Source organism: Tamandua tetradactyla, chromosome 7 (genome assembly GCF_023851605.1).
Source record: "Tamandua tetradactyla isolate mTamTet1 chromosome 7, mTamTet1.pri, whole genome shotgun sequence".
NCBI classification, from domain to species: domain Eukaryota; kingdom Metazoa; phylum Chordata; class Mammalia; order Pilosa; family Myrmecophagidae; genus Tamandua; species Tamandua tetradactyla.
The window spans coordinates 72,952,298-72,974,832 of record NC_135333.1 but is presented as its reverse complement, the minus strand read 5'-3'; the positions used below and the strand labels follow the sequence as shown (position 1 = coordinate 72,974,832).

The 22,535-nt window shown below is 34.4% G+C and overlaps 1 protein-coding gene across 1 annotated transcript; it reads left to right on the top strand.

The window, feature by feature from the left end:
- Positions 1–3,991: 3,991 nt before the first annotated feature.
- LOC143691495 (NKG2-A/NKG2-B type II integral membrane protein-like) lies at positions 3,992–21,640 on the top strand. The gene is made up of 7 exons (XM_077170021.1): positions 3,992–4,169; positions 5,865–6,092; positions 6,479–6,583; positions 7,145–7,198; positions 7,740–7,891; positions 20,164–20,264; positions 20,596–21,640. The coding sequence occupies exons 1-7, from the start codon at positions 4,148–4,150 to the stop codon at positions 20,705–20,707; spliced, it is 774 nt and encodes a 257-aa protein (XP_077026136.1). The 5' UTR covers positions 3,992–4,147; the 3' UTR covers positions 20,708–21,640.
- The last annotated feature ends 895 nt before the right edge of the window (positions 21,641–22,535 follow it).

Here is a 22,535-nt window from a genome sequence, read left to right as displayed (position 1 = left end):
GAATGAAAATGAGAATACAACTTATCAGAAATTACAGGATGTAGCAAAGGCTGTACTGAGAGGGAAATTTATTGCCCAAATGCCTATAGTAAAAAACAAGAAAGGGCAAAAATTGAGGACTTAACACAACACACCAGGAGGAAAATGAGAAAGAACAGCAAACGAACCCCAAAGCAAATAGAAGAAGAGAAATAACAAGGATAAAAGCAGAGACAAATGAATGGGAGAACAAAGAACAAAAGAAACAATCAATAAAACCAAAAGTTGGTTCATGAGAAAATCAATAAAATTGAAGGCCCACTAGCAAGACTGACAAAGAAAAAAGAGAGAGGATGCAAATAAATAAAATAGGAATGAGAAGGGGTACATTACGACAAATCCTGAAGAAACAAAATAAGTCATAAGAGGAAACTATGAACAACTATATGCCAACAAACTAGACAACTTGGATAAAATGGACAAGTTCCTGGAGACACACAAACAAGCTACATTGACTCAGGAAGAAATAAAAGATCTCAACAAGCCAATCACAAGTGAAGAAATTCAATCAGTCATAAAAATCTTCCTACAAAGAAAAGCCCAGGGCCAGATGGCTTCACAGGGGAATTTATCAAACATTCCAAAAAGAACCAACACCGATCCTGCTCAAACTTTTCCAAAAAATTGAGGAAAAAGGAACTCTACCTAATTCATTTTATGAAATTAATATCATTTTAATACAAAAACAGGGTAGAGATGCTATAAGAAAGGAAAACTACAGGCCAATCTCCCTAATGAACATAGATGCAACAATTCTCAATAAAATATTAGCAAATAGAATTCAACAATACATTAAAAGAATTATATACCATGACCAAGTGGGGGTTTATACCAGGAATGCAAGAACAGTTCAATACAAGAAAAGCAATTAATGTAATACAGTACATTAACAAATTGAAAGGGAAAAATCACATCATTTCAATTAATGGTGAAAAAGCATTTGACAAAATTCAGCATCTTTTTCTGATAAAATCACTCCAAAAGATAGGCATCAAAGGTCACTACCTCAATATGATAAAAAGAATATATGAAAAACTGATAGCCAGTATCTTACTAAATGGAAAGAGACTGAAAACTTACCCCTAAGATCAGGTACAAGACAACTATGCCCACTGTCACCATTACTATGTAACATTATACTAGAAGTTCTAGCTAGAGAAATCAGGCAGGACAAAGAAACAAAAAGCATCCAAATTGGAAAGGAAGAAGCAAGCTCTCATTATTTGCAGATGATATGATATTAAACTTGGAAGATCTTGAGAAATGTACAGCAAAGTTACTTGAACTGATAAATTCAGCAAGGTGGTGGGATATAAAATTAATGTGCAGAAATCAGTAACATTTCTATACACAAGCAATGACCTAGCTGAGGAGTCAGTTAAGGAAAAAATTCCATTCAAAGTAGCAACTAAAAGAATCAAGTACTTAAGAATGAACTTAACTATAGACATAAAGGACGTGCATACAGAAAACTACATAACATTGCTAAAAAAAAATCAAAGGACATCTATGTAGATGGAAAGACATTTCCTGCTCATGGATAGGAATGCTAAATATAGTTAAGATATCTATTCTCCCTAAATTGATCTACAGATTCAACACAATACCAATCAAAATGCCAACAACCTACTTTGAAGGTTTGGAAAAGCTAATTACCAAATTCATTTGCAAGGGAAAGAGACATCATGCAGCTAAAGCATTCTAAAAGAGAAGAATGAAGTGGGAGGATTAACACTTCCTGACTTTAAAACCTATTATAAAGCCACAGTAGGGAAAACAGCATGGTACTGACACAAAGATAGAAGCATTGACCAATGGAATTGAATCAAGAGTGTAGAAATAGACCACCAAATCTATGGTCAACTGATTTTTTACAGGGCCCCCAAACCCTCTGAATGGGGACAAAATAGTCTTTTCAGTAATTGGTCATGGAAGACTTGGATATTAAAAGTCAAGAGAATGAAAAAGGAAAACTTACACCCTGCAGAAAATTTAATCAAAGTGGATCAAATACTTAAATGTAAGAACTAGCACCATAGATCTTCTAAAGGAAAATGTAGGGAAACATCTTCAAGACCTGGTAATAGGAGGTAGCTTCCTAAACTTTACACCCAAAGCATAAGTAACAAAAGAAGAAATAGATAAATGGAAACTCCTCAAAATCAAATGCTTCTGCACCTCAAAAGACTTTGTCAAAAAAGGTAAAGAGGCAGCCAACTCAATGGGAGAAAATACTTGGAAATCACATATCAGACTAAGATTTGACTTCCTGTATATACAAAGAAATAATACAACTCAATAAGAAAAGAACAAACAACCCAATTATAAAATGGGCTAAAGATATGAATAGGCATTTTTCTGAGGCGCAAATACAGATGGCTCAAAGGCACATGAAGAGATGCTAATTTTCATTGGCTATAAGGGAAATGCAGATTAAGGAGTACAATGAGATACCACCTGACACCTAGAAGAATGGCTGCTATTAAACAAACAGGAAACCATAAATGTTGGAGAGGATGTGAAGAAACCGGGACATTTATGCACTGCTGGTGGGAATGCATAACAGTGCAGCCACTATGGAAGGCTGTTTGGTTGTTCCTTAGGAAACTAAATGTCAAATCGCCCTATGACCCAGCAATAGCACTGCCCGGAAGAGCTGAAAGCAACAACACAAACAAATATTTGTACACCAATGTTCATAACAGCATTATTCACTATTGTCAAAAGATGGAAAGAAACCAAATACCCATCAACAGACAAGTGGATCAACAAAATGTGGTATATACATGTGATGGAATATTATGCAGCAGTAAGACAAGATGATATTCTGAAGCACCTGACAAGATGGATGAGCCTTCGGGATATAATGCCGAGTGAAATTAGTCAGATACGAAAGAATGGATACTGTATGATTCCACTTTTATAACCAGCATAACGGTATAATCAGAGGCTTATAATACAGACTATAGGGGCCTCAGATATACATAGAATGCTGAATCATTACACTGATATGTCTTTTAGTCTCCAGTATTTTAGAGCAGCTAGAAGTAAAAGCCTAAAATCATGGAATTGTAACCCATGTCAATCTCTGAAATATGTTCTCCAACTACTTGTGGTGCTGTGTTTTGAAATTTATAGCTTTGTTGTTTGTTTTTTCACAAAAACAAGAACGAAAAAAGTTAATTGTGACCAAAAAAATATTTAAGCCTTCTAGCTTCCCATATTATGGAGCAGATAAAAGGAAAAACATGAGAGGATCGTATAGTAGCCTATGACAAACTGGGATCTGTCCTGTACTTGTTGAACAGTGGTTTGAAAAATATTGCTTTTTGATTTCTTTGCTTTGTATATATGCTATATTGTACAATGAAAAAAAGTTAAAAAGAATTGCATGCAAGAATTTAAAGAACTAAGACAAAGAAACCAAGGAGATAACTTTTGGAAGTATGGTCTTTGTGTCAGTTACATAAGGTAGAAAATGTAGTAATTCTCCAGAATAATTAGTGACAAAATCTTTATCTGTTTATAATGGTGCTATGCTTTATAGAGTATTTGACATCATAATGGAAATGTTATAATAGGGAGATATGGAAGAGAAGTAAGACATGCCAAGATTTAGCAGGCAACCTTAAATGTAGGACTTAGACATGTAAAACAGTGTTAACATGGCCTAAATTTATGGAATTTGTGATTGAGATTGAACCAAGTTAACTGCATGTGTGATCAAGTTCTCTCTCCAACCAAAATCCATATAACATGTGATCATCTCAAAAAAACATGAAAGATACAATCTTAACGACACATTTCAAGGTAAACTTTATACTTGTAATAGAAGTTTGAAGTTTCCTATGTTCTGGAGGTGTGCAATGTGATCAACTGAGTTAAAAATAACCCAGTTATGAGAATTTCCTGTTCATACCTTAAATAACACAATCATGAGCCATCTATGTTTTATACTCTGGCTTTGCTTTGATTCATCACAAGACAGTGTGTGAACAGCACAGATATTGTTTGTTCTTGCCCCGGATTTATGTCTTTAAATATCTCTTTTCTTTCCCAGCTATAGCAGCCTCTTTAGGGAGTCACCAGCCTCCCTACTAAAGGATGCATGACTTTCTGGCTGAAAAAAGGTATGTGCCACTGCCCTCCTGTCTTCCTCACTGAATAGGAGATTGCAAGTGCTATACATGATGCAGATGTGGTATTAATACGCAGCAAAATCAGAGTAGAACATTGGAGTCTTTATTTGAATAATTCAGGGTGAAAAAGAATACCTCAAATATGAAATATTTGTAGTACTTCTTAAAATATTCTATTTCTTATGGAGATCTTATCAAATGCACGTGCACACGCACATTTGGATTTGTTAATCAACATAATTTAAGTTGAGGTTCTACAATTATCATGAAAATGAATCACTAATTTTGAATTTTATAATCAAAGGAGTGTCATTGTATACTAATGTATTCGGCAATATTTAATTAGCTCACATTTTATAACAGTATTCTTAAAAAAGAACTCTTTGAAAGATGCAAAGCAAAACATAATTCCTCATAAAAATTAGTATAAATACATGCAGTTTGAGTTTTTCAGAAAAACATGAGATAACTTCTATAAAATACAAATCTAATCTTAATAATAAAATTAGTCTTAAAAATTAAGATAAATCTGCCAAAAAATGAGCCACACAGTTTTTAGAAACTCTTTTCTAATGAATTATTTTACAGTTTTTGAAAAGCATCAGAAACCACACCATGCCAATTGTGACTAAAATAATAATTAAGCTAAACATCTATTGAGAGTTTGATTACAAAGTGTTTTACAAGCATTATTTTAAAATATTATTCCCATTTAAAATTAGAAAACTAGGTCCTAGAGATACTAAGTAATTATTTAAAGACCGTAAATTTTAAGTTGTGAAGCCAGAGTTAAATTCTAGATATTTAGAATTTATGTCTAGAGCTTTTTTGAGGAAATTATTAGATTAAATTAACTGAAAGATTACAATTACCTACATAATCAAAGGAATCCTCACTGTCCTTGACAATCATAGTATATTTTTGGAAGTGTGAATAAATATCTTCTCCCATTTATTTATCAGTTTATGGTCTTTTATTTTAGCCATTAAACTAATTGACTATTACTTCTATAAAATAAATATTCAAACTATCTTTTTTTTGCTATGTTTCCAATATTCTTTAGGTTGTAGATAGGTTTAGTGAGGTTTTCAAACTTTTAAAATATTTCCTTAAATTTTAATGAGTCCTCAAAACTTTCTATGCATTCATTAATAAGAAAATTCATAAAATAAAAAACCTTATCTTCTTAATAAATAAATTAACATCACTAAATAAAAATAATTTAGTGTAATAATGAAATGTATACTACTTTTACATGTCTCCTATCTTTAAACACTCAGAATTTAACCTTTATTATATTTCAAAAATATCATAAAATTGATGCATATGTTTTTCAAATATAGAATTTTAATATTTAACCCAGGGGTTATAGTATTTGAATCTTTTTCTGGAACCTGATTTCAAATAAATAAAGCTACTCTTTTTTCATGAGCTTTATTCCCAAATAATTTAGTTTTCCATCACTCCAACCAATAGTATCTTGTCAAATACAGAATATTTTAAAAAATACTTACTCTGCCATGAGACACTTGTTTAAGGCTCTCAGTAAATTAGAACTAGACCTTTAGACTCTTTAACTGAGAAAGGACCTCTAGTGTTCGCCTTGCATCCTCCCCTTCCCTGCCCTGTTTGAGGGTACTAGGGATTTGTCATTGTATGTACCATGTTTCAACTTCTTAAACACAGTTATCACAGAGCACAGTTTCTGTCACCACGGAGCTACCGAGATGAATAACCAAAGTGTGATGTACGCAGAACTGAATCTGGCCAAGAACCCAAAGAGGAAGCAAATAAAACCCAAGGACATTAATTGCTCCATTTCAAACCCTGAGCAGGAAATAACCTATGTGGAATTAAATCTTCAACATCTTTCTCATGATCCTCAAGGGAATGGCAAGAATTCATACTGCAAAGGTAAAACATTTAATCGATTCTCAATATAACTGCTCTAAGATGTGCAGTGGGGTGCAGAGGTGAGGGAAAAGTAAAAGTTATAGAAATGAACATTAATAGATTTAGCAAATAAGCTCATATATTTTCTTCATTTTTGTGAATAAGAGCTCAAAGGGTAGATATGGTATTCTAGCATGAATTTTAATGAGTAATTTTATGCAGACTGTTGAAATTTGTAGACTTTGATTCACACCTCATGGAACATTATATTTACTGAAAATTCACAGCAATATTCTGAGAGAAAAATTACATTGGGAGATGTAGTCTTGGGATTCAGCATTTATGGATATGATTCCCTCCATGTAAACCAAACAATTGCCTCCATCTACTCTTTTCTTTCTCTGCAGATTTCCCATCACCTCCGGAAAAACTCATTGCTGGGGTCCTGGGAATAGCATGCCTTATCTTGTTGTCCTCCGTAATAACTATGGCAGTCATAGTTACCACTCCAAGTAAGTTTTTGAATGATCATAAGGGAATTTTCATTTTAATGATTTCAAAATTTCTCTAAATATTTCATATCAGGGGATAGAATTCACATTTTTATGTATTTATTATAACTAAACGTATATATTGCCTAAATGTGGAGAGGTCATTCTGAATTTCTCAAGTTATAAATGGCAAAATGGTTGCAGAGTATTATTTTTAAGTTTAAGTACACATATTTATTTAAGTCTAAGTGTATGTGTGTATATACTTATCTATATATGCCTTCTGATCTCAAATCAAAAATACTTGTTTTAGGAGAAACAAGTTTATAAAAAAACATAAATACAAATAAATCTTTCACATAACTAGTCAAATATTGTACAAATGTAGATATTGGTCCATTATGCTGTTGAAATTTTTTCCCCAAGACATTAATTGCTTTATTAAGTGTCCTTGGTGAAATCACTTTATTCAACATTGTTCTAATTCTAAATAATACATGAAATTTCAAGCTGGAAAACTAAAATTATTATTATTTCTTAATAGCAACTTTAATTCTGAAAGAATTACATTCATATTTCTAGCTACTGATATACAGAAACAGAAAAATGATTCCCTGATAAAAAGAACCGAGAAAGGTATGTAATGGTTTTTAAATTTCTCATACATTGGTACAGCTTTTATCTTTGTCTTAGGCCATGCCAAAATGATAATAGTTTTTGAAAAGTATAAAAATCAGCATAAATTTTCACCAATAAGGATTATATAAGACATTCCTTTTTCCAACAATAAGGACAATTCATTTAAAATCAACTTTGTCCATTTCTTATAATATTCTACTGCTATATTAAGGTAAGAAGCAAATATTTTATTATTCTAATGAAATGGTATGGCTCAGTGATTTTCAGGAAATGAATGTAGAGGAATTTTTGATTGCTTGCTTTATATGGGTACATAAATTAGGGACTAAGAGGCTGTACCTTGAGTGTTTGTGTTGGGGGGCCAGTTTGTTTTATATACATAAACCTGTGAGGGAGCATATACAGGTTATGTACATATTTATGTTAATACTATGAATGCATGCAAGTTAATTTTCTTTTTTAAAATTCATATGAAAAAATTAATTAATCAAATTAAATTAAAAAGGTTTCTGAACACTAATTCGTCATCTTTCTTCAGCCTCTCATTGTGGTCGTTGTCCGGAGGGCTGGTTTACATATTCCAACAACTGTTATTACATCAGTGCTGAACGAAAAACATGGAAAGACAGTTTGGTGGCCTGTGCTTCTAATAAATCCAACCTGTTTTATGCAGAAAATGAAGAAGAAATGGTAATATTTTAAGTGTTCCTAACAGTTTATTAAAAACTCACTTCAAATGATATTATATTTATAGGAATTATCTATATATTTCCCTTAGTTATAGTTTTTCTCAAAATCGTAAATACTCCTTTTTGAATTTACATTTGATTCATATTTTTATACCATTGATGTATATTTGCTAATTTTCAGTTCTTTGTTTTCATGAAAAAATGTTTCTATGCATGCCTTTTTCCTGAAATAAGCTTAATTTAGTTTCATTATAAAGAGAATTGAAGTTATCATAATGGTGCAGATAGTTTACAAAATGAATAGAACCATTAACTACCAATCAGGCCAAGGAATAGAAGTTTTAGCCCTCTGTATCTCCAGCCTCTGTCTGGTCTCATCACTTTTCCATTCTCCTCTCTAAACCACTATCTTGACTTAATATTATATTTAGCTTTGCTTATTTTTGAACTTTATAAAAACAGAGTCAGATAGAATGCATTTTTGTCTATCTACTTTCCCTCACATATATCTGTGCAATTCATCCATATTGTTGCTGTTAGTTGTAGTCTGTACATTTTCACTGCTGTATTATTGTTAATATAACATTTAAAACATCTATTCTACTGGGGATAGAAATTTAAGTTGTTTCTATTGTTTGGTTATTATGAATAATTATTCTCTAAATACCCTTAGGTATACTATTTGTAGGTGTGAAATTGCAGGCCATAGTAATATATGTGTCAAAATTCTAAACATTTCCAACAGTTTCCTATTTCATTGCCAAATACACGTTGCATCCATTAGCAACTAGACATGTCCCTTGATCCACATTCTCATAAAACCCTAGTACATCGGAAATTTTAATAGCAGAAACTCTGGTGCTTATATAGCAGATAGCGATATCATAATGATATTAATAGGAATTCCTGATTATAATTAGTTTGAACACAGTTATGTGCTATTAACCTTTAGTATACAGGCATATATTGGAGATATTAAAGGTTCAATTCTAGACCATGCAATAAAGTGACTATCACGGTAGACCCAAGTCACACGATTTTTTTGGCTTCTCAGTGCATATAAAAGTTAATCTATTAAGTGTGCAATAGCATTATGTTAAATAAAAACAGTGTACATACCTTAATTAAAAATACATTATTGCTAAAAAATGCAAACCAAAATCTGAACCTTCAGTGAGTCATAATGTTTTTGCTGGTGGAGGGTTCTTGCGGATATTGATGACTGCTGACTGGCCAGGGTGGTGGTCGCTGGAGATTGTGGTGGCTGTGGCAATTTCTTAAAATAAGACAACAATGAAATTTGCTGCATCAATTGACTATTCTTTTCACAAAAGATTTCTCTGTAGTATCTGATGCTGTTTGATGGCATTTTACCCAAAGTAAAATTTCCTTTAAAATTGTAGTCAATGCTCCAAACCCTGCCACTGCTTTATCAACTAAGTTCATCCAATATTCTAAAACCTTGTTGTCATTTCAACATTGTTTACAGCATCTTCACCAGGAGTAGTTTCCATCTCAAGAAATCACTTTCTTTTTTTTTTTTCTTTTTTGATTAATTAAAAGAAAATTAACAAACACAACATTTAGATATCATTCAATTCTACATATACAATCAGTAATTCTTTTTTTATTAATTAAAAAAATTAACTAACACAACATTTAGAAATCATTCCATTCTACATATGCAATCAGTAATTCTTAAACTCATCACATAGATGTATGATCATCATTTCTTAGTACATTTGCATCAATTTAGAAAAAGAAATAGCAAAACAACAGAAAAAGAAATAAATGATATAGAGAAAAAAATAAAAATAAAAAATGCAAAAAATATATATAAAAAACCAGATAAACAAAAAAAAACTATAGCTCATATGCAGCTTCATTCAGTGTTTTAACATAATTACATTACAATTAGGTAGTATTGTGCTGTCCATTTTTTAGTTTTTGTATCTAATCCTGTTGCACAGTCTGTATCACTTCAGCTCCAATTACCCATTATCTTACCCTGTTTCTAACTCCTGATGGTCTCTGTTACCAATGACATATTCCAAGTTTATTCTCTAATGTCGGTTCACATTGGTGGGACCATACAGTATTTGTCCTTTAGTTTTTGGCTAGTCTCACTCGGCATAATGTTCTCTAGGTCCATCCATGTTATTACATGCTTCATAAGTTCATTCTGTCTTAAAGCTGTATAGTATTCCATCGTATGTATATACCACAGTTTGTTTAGCCACTCGTCTGTTGATGGACATTTTGGCTGTTTGCATCTCTTTGCAATTGTAAATAACGCTGCTATAAACATTGGTGTGCAAATGTCCGTTTGTATCTTTGCCCTTAAGTTCTTGGAGTAGATACCTAGCAATGGTATTGCTGGGTCGTATGGCAATTCTATATTCAGTTTTTTTAGGAACCGCCAAACTGCCTTCCACAGTGGTTGCACCATTTGACATTCCCACCAACAGTGGATAAGTGTGCCTCTTTCTCCGCATCCTCTCCAGCACTTGTCATTTTCTGTTTTGTTGATAATGGCCATTCTGGTGGATGTGAGATGATATCTCATTGTGGTTTTGATTTGCATTTCTCTAATGGCCAGGGACATTGAGCATCTCTTCATGTGCCTTTTGGCCATTTGTATTTCCTCTTCTGAGAGGTGTCTGTTCAAGTCTTTTTTCCATTTTGTAATTGGGTTGGCTGTCCTTTTGTTGTTGAGTTGGACAATCTCTTTATAAATTCTGGATACTAGACCTTTATCTGATATGTCGTTTCCAAATATTGTCTCCCATTGTGTAGGTTGTCTTTCTACTTTCTTGATGAAGTTCTTTGATGCACAAAAGTGTTTAATTTTGAGGAGCTCCCATTTCTTTCTTTCTTTCTTCAGTGCTCTTGCTTTAGGTTTAAGGCCCATAAAACCACCTCCAATTGTAAGATTCATAAGATATCTCCCTACATTTTCCTCTAACTGTTTTATGGTCTTAGACCTAATGTTTAGATCTTTGATCCATTTTGAGTTAACTTTTGTATAGGGTGTGAGATACGGGTCCTCTTTCATTCTTTTGCATATGGATATCCGGTTCTCTAGGCACCATTTATTGAAGAGACTGTTCTGTCCCAGGTGACTTGGCTTGACTGCCTTATCAAAGATCAAATGTCCATAGATGAGAGGGTCTATATCTGAGCACTCTATTCGATTCCATTGGTCGATATATCTATCTTTATGCCAATACCATGCTGTTTTGACCACTGTAGCTTCATAATATGCCTTAAAGTCCGGCAGCGTGAGACCTCCAGCTTTGTTTTTTTTCCTCAAGATACTTTTAGCAATTCAGGGCACGCTGCCCCTCCAGATAAATTTGCTTATTGGTTTCTCTATTTCCGAAAAATAAGTTGTTGGGGTTTTGATTGATATTGCATTGAATCTGTAAATCAATTTAGGTAGAATTGACATCTTAACTATATTTAGTCTTCCAATCCATGAACACGGTATGCTCTTCCATCTATTTAAGTCTTCTGTGATTTCTTTTAACAGTTTCTTGTAGTTTTCTTTGTATAGGTCTTTTATCTCTTCAGTTAAATTTATTCCTAAGTATTTTACCCTTTTAGTTGCAATTGTAAATGGAATTCGTTTCTTGATTCCCCCTCAGCTTGTTCATTGTTAGTGTATAGAAACACTACAGATTTTTGAATGTTGATCTTGTAACCTGCCACTTTGCTGTACTCATTTATTAGCTCTAGTAGTTTTCTGTGGATTTTTCAGGGTTTTCGATGTATAGTATCATATCATCTGCAAACAGTGATAGTTTTACTTCTTCCTTTCCAATGTTGATGCCTTGTATTTCTTTTTCTTGTCTAATTGCTCTGGCTAGAACTTTCAAAACGATGTTGAATAACAGTGGTGATAGTGGACATCCTTGTCTTATTCCTGATCTTAGGGGGAAAGTTTTCAATTTTTCCCCATTGAGGATGATACTAGCTGTGGGTTTTTCATATATTCCCTTTATCATCTTAAGGAAGTTCCCTTGTATTCCTATCCTTTGAAGTGTTTTCAAAAGGAAAGGATGTTGAATCTTGTTAAATGCCTTCTCTGCATCAATTGAGATGGTCATGTGATTTTTCTGCTTTGATTTGTTGATATGGTGTATTACATTAATTGATTTTCTTATGTTGAACCATCCTTGCATACCTGGGATGAATCCTGCTTGGTCATGATGTATAATTCTTTTAATGTGTTGCTGGATTCGATTTGCTAGAATTTTGTTGAGGATTTTTGCATCTATATTCATTAGAGAGATTGGTCTGTAGTTTTCTTTTTTTGTAATATCTTTGCCTGGTTTTGGTATGAGGGTGATGTTGGCTTCATAGAATGAATTAGGTAGTTTTCCCTCCACTTCAATATTTTTTAAAAGTTTGAGCACGGTTGGTACTAATTCTTTCCAGAATGTTTGGTAGAATTCACATATGAAGCTGTCTGGTCTTGGACTTTTCTTTTTGGGAAGCTTTTGAATGACTGATTCAATTTCTTTACTTGTGATTGGTTTGTTGAGGTCATCTATTTCTTCTTGAGTCAAAGTTGGTTGTTCATGCCTTTCTAGGAACCTGTCCATTTCATCTACATTTTGTATTTATTAGCATAAAGTTGTTCATAGTATCCTGTTATTATCTCCTTTATTTCTGTGAGGTCAGTGGTTATGTCTCGTCTTCCATTTCTGATCTTATTTATTTGCGTCCTCTCTCTTCTTCTTTTTGTCAATCTTGCTAAGAGCCCATCAATCTTATGATTTTCTCATAGAACCATCTTCTGGTCTTATTGATTTTCTTTATTGTTTTCATGTTCTCAATTTCATTAATTTCTGCTCTAATCTTTGTTATTTCTTTCCTTTTGTTTGCTTTGGGGTTAGTTTGCTGTTCTTTCTCCAGTTCTTCCAAGTGGACAGTTAATTCCCAAATTTTTGCCCTTTCTTCTTTTTTGATATAGGCATTTAGGGCAATAAATTTCCCTCTTAGCACTGCCTTTGCTGCATCCCATAAGTTTTGATATGTTGTATTTTCATTTTCATTCACGTTGAGATATTTACTGATTTCTCTTGTAATTTCTTCCTTGACCTACTGGTTGTTTAAGAGTGTGTTGTTGAGCCTCCATGTATTTGTGAATTTTCTGGCACTCTGCCTATTATTGATTTCCAACTTCATTCCTTTATGATCTGAGAAAGTGTTGTGTATGATTTCAATCTTTTTAAATTTGTTGAGATTTGCTTTGTGACCCAGCATATGGTCTATCTTTGAGAATGATCCATGAGCACTTGAGAGAAAGGTGTATCCTGCTTTTGTGGGGTGTAATGTCCTATAAATGTCTGTTAAGTCTAGCTCATTTATTGTAATATTCAAATTCTCTGTTTCTTTATTGATCCTCTGTCTAGATGTCCTGTCCATTGATGAGAGTGGGGAATTGAAGTCTCCAACTATTATGGTAGATGTGTCTATTTCCCTTTTCAGTGTTTGCAGTGTATTCCTCACGTATTTTGGGGCATTCTGGTTCAGTGCATAAATATTTATGATTGTTATGTCTTCTTGTTGAATTGTTCCTTTTATTAGTAGATAGTATCCTTCTTTGTCTCTTTTAACTGTTTTACATTTGAAGTCTAATTTGCTGGATATTAGTATAGCTACTCCTGCTCTTTTCTGGTTGTTATTTGCATGAAATATCTTTTCCCAACCTTTCACTTTCAACCTATGTTTATCTTTGTGTCTAAGATGTGTTTCCTGTAGACAGCATATAGAAGGATCCTGTTTTTTAATCCATTCTGCCAGTCTATGTCTTTTGATTGGGGAATTCAGTCCATTAGCATTTAGTGTTATTACTGTTTGGGTAGTACTTTCCTCTACCATTTTACCTTTTGTATTTTATATGTCATATCTAATTTTCTTCTTTCTACCCTCTTCTCCACACCTCTCTCTTCTGTCTTTTCATATCTGTCTGTAGTGCTCCCTTTAGTATTTCTTGCAGAGCTGGTCTCTTGGTTACAAATTCTCTCAGTGACTTTTTGTCTGAAAATATTTTAATTTCTTCCTCATTTTTGAAGGACATTTTTGCTGGATATAGAATTCTTGGTTGGCAGTTTTTCTCTTTTAGCAATTTAAATATATCATTCCACTGTCTTCTTGCTTCCATGGTTTCTGCTGAGAAATCTACGCATAGTCTTATTGGGTTTCCCTTGTATGTGATGGATTGCTTTTCTCTTGCTGCTTTCAAGATCCTCTCTTTCTCTTTGACCTCTGACATTGTGACTAGTAAGTGTCTTGGAGAACCTCTATTTGGATCTATTCTCTTTGGCGTGCGTTACACTTCTTGGATCTGTAATTTTAGGTCTTTCATAAGAGTTGGGAAATTTTCAGTGATAATTTCTTCCATTAGTTTTTCTCCTCCTTTTCCTTTCTCTTCTCCTTCCGGGACACCCACAACACGTATATTTGTGCGCTTCATATTATCATTCAATTCCCTGAGACCCTGCTCATATTTTTCCATTCTTTTCCCTATAGTTTCTGTTTCTTTTTGGTTTTCAGATGTTCCATCCCCCAGTTCACTAATTCTAACCTCTGACTCTTGAAATCTACCATTGTAGGTTTCCATTGTTTTTTTCATCTCTTCTACTGTATCTTTCATTCCCATAAGTTCTGTGATTTGTTTTTTCAGACTTTCCATTTCTTATTTTTTGTTCATTCCTTGCCTTCTTCATGTCCTCCCCCAATTCATTGATTTGGTTTTTGATGAGGTTTTCCATTACTGTTCATATATTCAGAATTAGTTTTCTCAGCTCCTGTATCTCACTTGAACTATTGGTTTGTTCCTTTGACTGGGCCATATCTTCAATCTTCCTGGTGTGATTTGTTATTTTTTGCTGGCATCTGGACATTTAATTACCTTAGTTAGTTTATTCTGGAGATTGTTTTCACTTACCCTACCTAGGGTTTTCTTGCTAGATGAGTTTGTTGTCTATCTGTTCTTTGACCTTCAGTTCAGCTTTTTCTGGGCCTCTAGCTTAAGTTTTGTTCAACAGAGGGTAGTTTTTCAGTTCTTGTTTTCTTGTTTCTTGTCCTGCTTGTAAGGTACCTTTTCCCTCCCCACCCTTAGGAGGGTCTGCATAGGTTTTACAGACTCCAGCTGGGTTTTCCCAGACTAAACTGGCCTCCTTTGGGGGGGGGGGGGGTAGGAGTCACCTGTGTCAGTTTTCCCTGAGGGTGAGACCCAGCAGGTTGAAAGACTTTCCTGTAAAGTCTCTGGGCTCTGTTTTTCTTATTCTGCCCAGTATGTGATGCTTGTCTGTCTGTGGGTCCCACCAGCAAAAGATGTTGTGGCTCCTTTAACTTTGGAAAGCTCTCCCTGCTGGGGGCATGGTGGAGACAGATGAAAGGTTGTAGGCTGATTTTAATGGCTTCAAATTGTGAAGCCCTGGGGTCTGAATTCCTTGAGAGAGGGATTCCACCTGAGTTGCGTTTCACCCCTCCCCTGGGGAAGGCTCAGGCGGGAGACAGCCCTGAAAGCAGCCTGTTTCTGTGTATGCCTGGGGTAGTTCCAGCCTGTGTAATCTCGCCGCTGAATCCAGAGGCAGCCAAGCCTCCATAGAAACAGCCACAAAAGCCTCCGTTTCATCCCCTTTCTTCCTTTTTCGGTTAGCCCAATAGGCAACCTCCGCCTTGACCAGTTTCGCCTGAGCTGGTCCAGACTGGGGTATGCTGTGTGTTCAGTCAGTATCGTGGCTCCTCGAGCTGTTCTGTACTATTTCTGGTTATTTAGTAGTTGTTCTGTAGGACGAACTAAAGTGTGCACATTACTAAGCCGCCATCTTGGCCCCTCCTCACTAAGAAATCACTTTCTTTATTCATCGATAAGTAGCATTCATTAACATTTTATCATGAGATTATAGTAACAGTTTATCATGAGATTTTAGCCATTCAGTCACTTCTTCAGACTCCATTCCTAATTCTAGTTCTCTTGCTATTTCCACCATGTCTGCAGTGACTTTCTCCACTCAATTCTTGAACCCGTCAATGTCATCCCTGAGGGGTGGAATCAACCTCCTCCAAACTCTTGTTCTTGTTGATATTTTGCCCTCCTCCCATGAATAATGAATGTTCTTAATGGCATCTAGAATGGTGAATCCTTTCCAGGCTTTCAACTGACTTTGCTCAGATCTATCAGAAGATTCACTCTCTGTGCCAGCTAGAGCCGAACAATATACATCTCTTAATAAGACTTGGTAGGTGAAATTACTTCTTGGACCATGGGCTGCAGAATGGGTGTTGTGTGAAAACAATAGTAATCTTGTACATCCTTATTAGAGATCTTGGGTGACCAGGGGTATTATTAATGAGCAGTAGTATTTTGAAAGGAATCTTGCTCTGAGCAGTAGGTCTCAACAGTGGGCTTAAAAATATTCAGTAAAATATGGCATAAACAGTTATGCCACCATTCAGGCTTTGTTTATCCATTTGTAGAACATGGTCAGAGTAGATTTATCATAATTCTTAAGGGTTCTGGGATTTTCAGGAAGGTAAATGAGCACTGGCTTCAACATAAAGTCACCAGCTGCACTAGCCCCTAATAAGAGAGTCAGCCTGTCCTTTGAAGCTTTGAAGCCAGGCATTGACTTCTCTCTAGCTGTGAAAGTCCCAGATGGCATCTTCTTCATATATAAAGCTGTTTCATCTACATGGAAAAACTGTTGTTTAGTGCAGCCACCTCATCAATTATCTTAGTTCCGTAGTCTGGATAATCTGTTGCAACTTCTACATCAGCGCTTACTGTTTCACCTTACACTTTGATGTTATGGAGATGATGTCTTTCCTTAATACTCAAAAACTAATGTCTTTTGGCTTCTAACTTCCTCACCTCCCATATCCTTCATCCACTAGAAGAAAGTTAGGGCCTTGCCCTGGATTAGGCTTTAGTTTAATGGAATATTCTGGCTGATTTGATATTCTATCCAGACCACTTAAAACTTATTCCGTATAAGCAATAAGGCTGTTTTACTTTCTTATTGTTTGTGTATTTGCTGGGCTAGCACTTTTAATTTCCTTCAAGAACTTTTCATTTGATTCACAATGTGGCTAATGATTTGGAGCAAGAGGCCTAGCCTTCGACCTATTTTGGTTATTGACATGCCTTCCTCACTAAGCTTAATCATTTCTATCTTTTGATTTATAGTGAGAGGCTTCCTTTCACTTGAACACTTAGAGACCATTGTAGAGTGATTAATTGGCCTAATTTTTAGTAGATAGCCTTATGTGTAACACTTACTATAACATAGAATGTGACTTTGATTGTCATTCTTTTGCACAGTAGCATTCTCAAGAGTACCTCATGACCATTCCAAATGAGTTGTTTCATACTATATTAATTTCTTAAAAACTTGAATGCTTGATTTTGAGATCGCTATAAACCCACATGCTAGATCCTCCTTGCTAGTGCCAGTGCAGTGTCTCTGTGTAGGGAAGGTGTGTCTGGTACCTTCAGGGTCAAAGAGGCTTCCTGGGTGGAGTCTTATTATGGAATTCTCTTTGCTGTCCTCTCCCTTCGTGTCTCTTGGTAAGGGAGGAGATGTTCTTCCTTTGACTATTCACTGTTAGCAGATTTCTTGGTGGTGTCCTCCCTCCAGTACTGCCAGCCTCTACTGGTATTGTTGCAGGACTCTTTTTCATTCCAGAGGAGGAATGAACTTACCTGAGTCACCTTCTGTTGCCAGATTGGGGCTGGAAAATCTCAGACTTACATTTCTTCCTTGTGTTGGGTGGAGGGACATAAGATGCCCTGCCAGTCTGTGTTTCTTCCAGTCTTGGGGTCCCAAATAATTTTACCTTTCTCTTTCCACCTTACAGAGTTGACTTGCTTATGCCTATTATTTATTTCCATGGTTTATAGTTATACTTAGCAGAGAGTGTGTGGGGACAGGGTTGGGGGAATGTATCTTGTCTAAACCTTTATATATATTCCACCAAAACAGAAACAGATAAAAGTGGGACTAATCTAGTTAAAGAACTATGTGGGGTCTAGAAAACACAATTTGACCTTTATGTCATTTATCTCTTCAATGGCAACCCTTTAATTTCGTTCACAATGCCCTAACTCTAAGAAACATAGAAAAATGCATTCATTTAGAGGGAAAAATATTACAGTATATGGAAACTTTTTAAAAAATCATTGCTATGTTAATTTTGTTAAACTGGGTAACAATTAACTAACATAAATCTCCATTTTCTTTGTTAACATATGAGGACAGAGAAAAGTATAAGGCATAAAACTTAATGAGGAATAGAGTGCTCAGATATAGTCCCTCTCATCTATGGACATTTGATCTTTGATAAGGCAGTCAAGCCAAGTCACCTGGGACAGAACAGTCTCTTCAATAAATGGTGCCTAGAGAACTGGATATCCATATGCAAAAGAATGAAAGAGGACCCGTATATCACACCCTATACAAAAGTTAACTCAAAATGGATCAAAGATCTAAACATTAGGTCTAAGACCATAAAACAGTTAGAGGAAAATGTAGGGAGATATCTTATGAATCTTACAATTGGAGGTGGTTTTATGGGCCTTAAACCTAAAGCAAGAGCACTGAAGAAAGAAAGAAAGAAATGGGAGCTCCTCAAAATTAAACACTTTTGTGCATCAAAGAACTTCATCAAGAAAGTAGAAAGACAACCTACACAATGGGAGACAATATTTGGAAACGACATATCAGATAAAGGTCTAGTATCCAGAATTTATAAAGAGATTGTCCAACTCAACAACAAAAGGACAGCCAACCCAATTACAAAATGGAAAAAAGACTTGAACAGACACCTCTCAGAAGAGGAAATACAAATGGCCAAAAGGCACATGAAGAGATGCTCAATGTCCCTGGCCATTAGAGAAATGCAAATCAAAACTACAATGAGATATCATCTCACATCCACCAGAATGACCATTATCAACAAAACAGAAAATGACAAGTGCTGGAGAGGATGCGGAGAAAGAGGCACACTTATCCACTGTTGGTGGGAATGTCAAATGGTGCAACCACTGTGGAAGGCAGTTTGGCGGTTCCTCAAAAAGCTGAATATAGAATTGCCATACGACCCGGCAATACCATTGCTGGGTATCTACTCAAAGAACTTAAGGGCAAAGATACAAACGGACATTTGCACACCAATGTTTATAGCAGCGTTATTTACAATTGCAAAGAGATGCAAACAGCCGAAATCTCCATCAACAGACGAGTGGCTAAACAAACTGTGGTATATACATACGATGGAATATTATGCAGCTTTAAGACAGAATGAACTTATGAAGCATGTAATAACATGGATGGACCTAGAGAACATTATGCTGAGTGAGTCTAGCCAAAAACTAAAGGACAAATACTGTATGGTCCCACTGATGTGAACCGACATTCGAGAATAAACTTGGAATATGTCATTGGTAACAGAGACCATCAGGAGTTAGAAACAGGGTAAGATAATGGGTAATTGGAGCTGAAGTGATACAGACTGTGCAACAGGACTAGATACAAAAACTCAAAAATGGACAACACAATAATACCTAATTGTAAAGTAATCATGTTAAAACACTGAATGAAGCTGCATCTGAGCTATAGGTTTTTGTTTTTTTTGTTTTTGTTTTTGTTTTTGTTTTTGTCAGGTTGTTTGTCTTTTTTTTATTACTATTATTATTACTTTTATTTTTTTTCTCTATATTAACATTCTATATCTTTTTCTGTTGTGTTGCTAGTTCTTCTAAACCGATGCAAATATACTAAGAAATGATGATCATGCATCTATGTGATGATGTTAAGAATTACTGATTGCATATGTAGAATGGTATGATTTCTAAATGTAGGGTTAATTTCTTTTTTTCCATTAATTAATAAAAAAAAAAATTCATAGATTTAAGAAAATTTTCCAATATGCGTATATACATCAATGTGTAATCCTTGCCTGGTGAGCAGTCTTAGCTCAGTCTGTAAAGGAACTGTTGAATTAAATGTGATTGAAATTTAAAAAAAAAAACAACTTAATGAGTTAATTGTAGCAAAAGGTAGAAATATTTTGAAGTTTTTGACAATATGAAAAAGCGGTTTTCAACTTTAATATATTTGTATTGTTAGAATAGAATCCATTACTCCCATCTTGTTTTGAAAATTAATAACCATATGAAAGAAAATACCGCTTGCCTTTAAAAGATATTAATATTAAAAATGATTATCTAAGTGGAATTTCTTTGTTTTTTGATAGAATGTGTTGAATTGCCTATCATTAGGATCATGGGTTGGACTCTCTCGTAAAAGCAGTTCTCATCCATGGAAATGGATGAAAGGTCTCATTTTCAACAAAAGGTAAGTTTTTCTGAGTGATAATATGTAGAAGAATAAAAGCTATAAAATAGAAAATTCAGAAGATTAATTTTGATAAATTTGTTTGCATAATATTGAATTTGTTTGCAATTTCAAAGGTATTGAAAATTGCATGTCACTATAAACATTAAAGAATAGTATACTCACTGTTCAAAAAACCCAGCATTATAATACCAATATTAGTAATCATATTACAGGAAAAATGTGGTCCATTTTCAAAATATTCTTCTAATATTGTTATTCAGAAAATAACACTGCTTCACAGATTCTCCCCATAGAATAAAACTGAATTGTGCACTTTTCTCCATTTCAGAGTGATGAACTCACAAAATCCTATCTATAACTGTGCTATGCTACTCTTATATAACCTTCATGCAGACAATTGTGGATCTTCAAAACAATATGTTTGTAAGCATCAGTTTTAGAATTAAAGCACCTGAGTGTGGAAGTTTGAAGTGACTCTATGTTTCTTCATAATATTATGATTACAAAAATCTTGAAATGAATTATATTACTTGTTCTAATATTGAAAATGATTAAAACACATTTATTGAAACATGATACATACATCAAAAAATACCCTGACATCATTACTTTACCACTCAATAATTTATCACAAAACAAATACATCCTTGTAACTTCAACATAATTCAGTAATATTGAATAACATAAAATCAGCAACTCAGATGCTCCACCCTGCTAGCTCCCACATCTTGCCAAAACTCACAACCACCTATTTTTAACACCATATTTGTAATAATTTATAAATTTTTTTGTATTGGAAATCATACTGTAGGAATTATTTTGTTTCACCTTCTTTTGCTCAATTTTATATTTTGACATCCATTTGTCACAAAAGATCACATATATGATTTCTTTTATATGAAGTATCCAGAATAGGCAAATTCATATAGATATAAAGTGGATTAGTGGTTCTAACTAATCAGAGACGGGAATGGGAATTAATGGAGAAAGGATTTCTTTTAGGGGTGATGAAAATTTTCTAAAATTAGATAAATGGTGATGATCACAAGCTTTGTGAATATACAAAAACCACTGAACTATGCAACTTAAATGGTTGAATTTTAAGTTATGTGAATTTCATTTCAATAAAGCCATTAAAGAAATAGCCTGCCATGATTTTGTTTATAGACTGCATTTAATTTTAAAGTAATTTGTAAACATTTGTCATCTTTATGCTATTGAGTCTTCCTATCAATAACATAGAATATCCCTCCATGTTTGCTTTCTGTAGTTTCTCATATTTTATATTGTTCTATATTCAAGTCTTATAAAGACATAGGTGTTTTACACTTGTGCTTTTGTCAAGTCATTTCTGTTTTTTAACTTCCTTTTGTAATTATTTTTTGCTGTAAACAGAAATAAAATTGATGTTGGAATATTTGTCTCAGTAACTGTTAATTTTACTTATTACTTCTATAGTTTCAACTATAGATTCTTCTGTATTTTACCACATGGCTAGCTCATTATTTCTTAATTTCTGACTTAGTTTCACTCACTGGGATTTCATTCTAAGGTTGAAGAGAAGTCATTGTAAAGTTTCTATATGCATATTCTACTTTGAAAGCTGCTGGAATGCAGTATACCAGAAGTGGAGTGGCTTTTATAAAGTGGAATCTAAAAGTTACAAGTTTACAATTGTAAGGAAACGAAGGTATCCAGATTAAGGCATCACATGGCTGGCATCTGCTAATCCCTTGCTCCTGGGCTCCATTGCTTTCAGCTTCTATTCCTGTGAGGGTTCCTCACTTTACTTCTCCAGAGCTGGCTTTCATCCCTTGGCTTCCCTTGGCTGTCTCCAAATTCTGGCTTGCTTAACATCTCATGGCAATGTCTGCTGGGCTCCGAGCATCTCCATACATCTGTGTCTCTGTTTGCCACATGTCCACATCTGTGTAAGCTCTGCTGTGAAGTTTCTGTCGGTTCTGAGGCTTCTGTCCTTTCTGTCAGCTCCAAAATGCTTCCTCTTTTAAAGGATACTAATCAATAAACTAATCAGTATCTGCCTGGAATGGGTGAAGTTGCATCTCCATTGAGATAATCTAATAAAAAATTTCCAACCTATGCTGTAGAATCAGAATTAAAAGAAAGAGCTGCTCCCACAGATTGGGTCAGGATTAAAACATGGTTTTTCTGGGGGTACATAATACTTTCAAATGGCACAATGCACCAATCCCTATTTTATGGGAAAAGATTTCAACCTTTCATCAAGAGATTAATTGATTCTTTTCC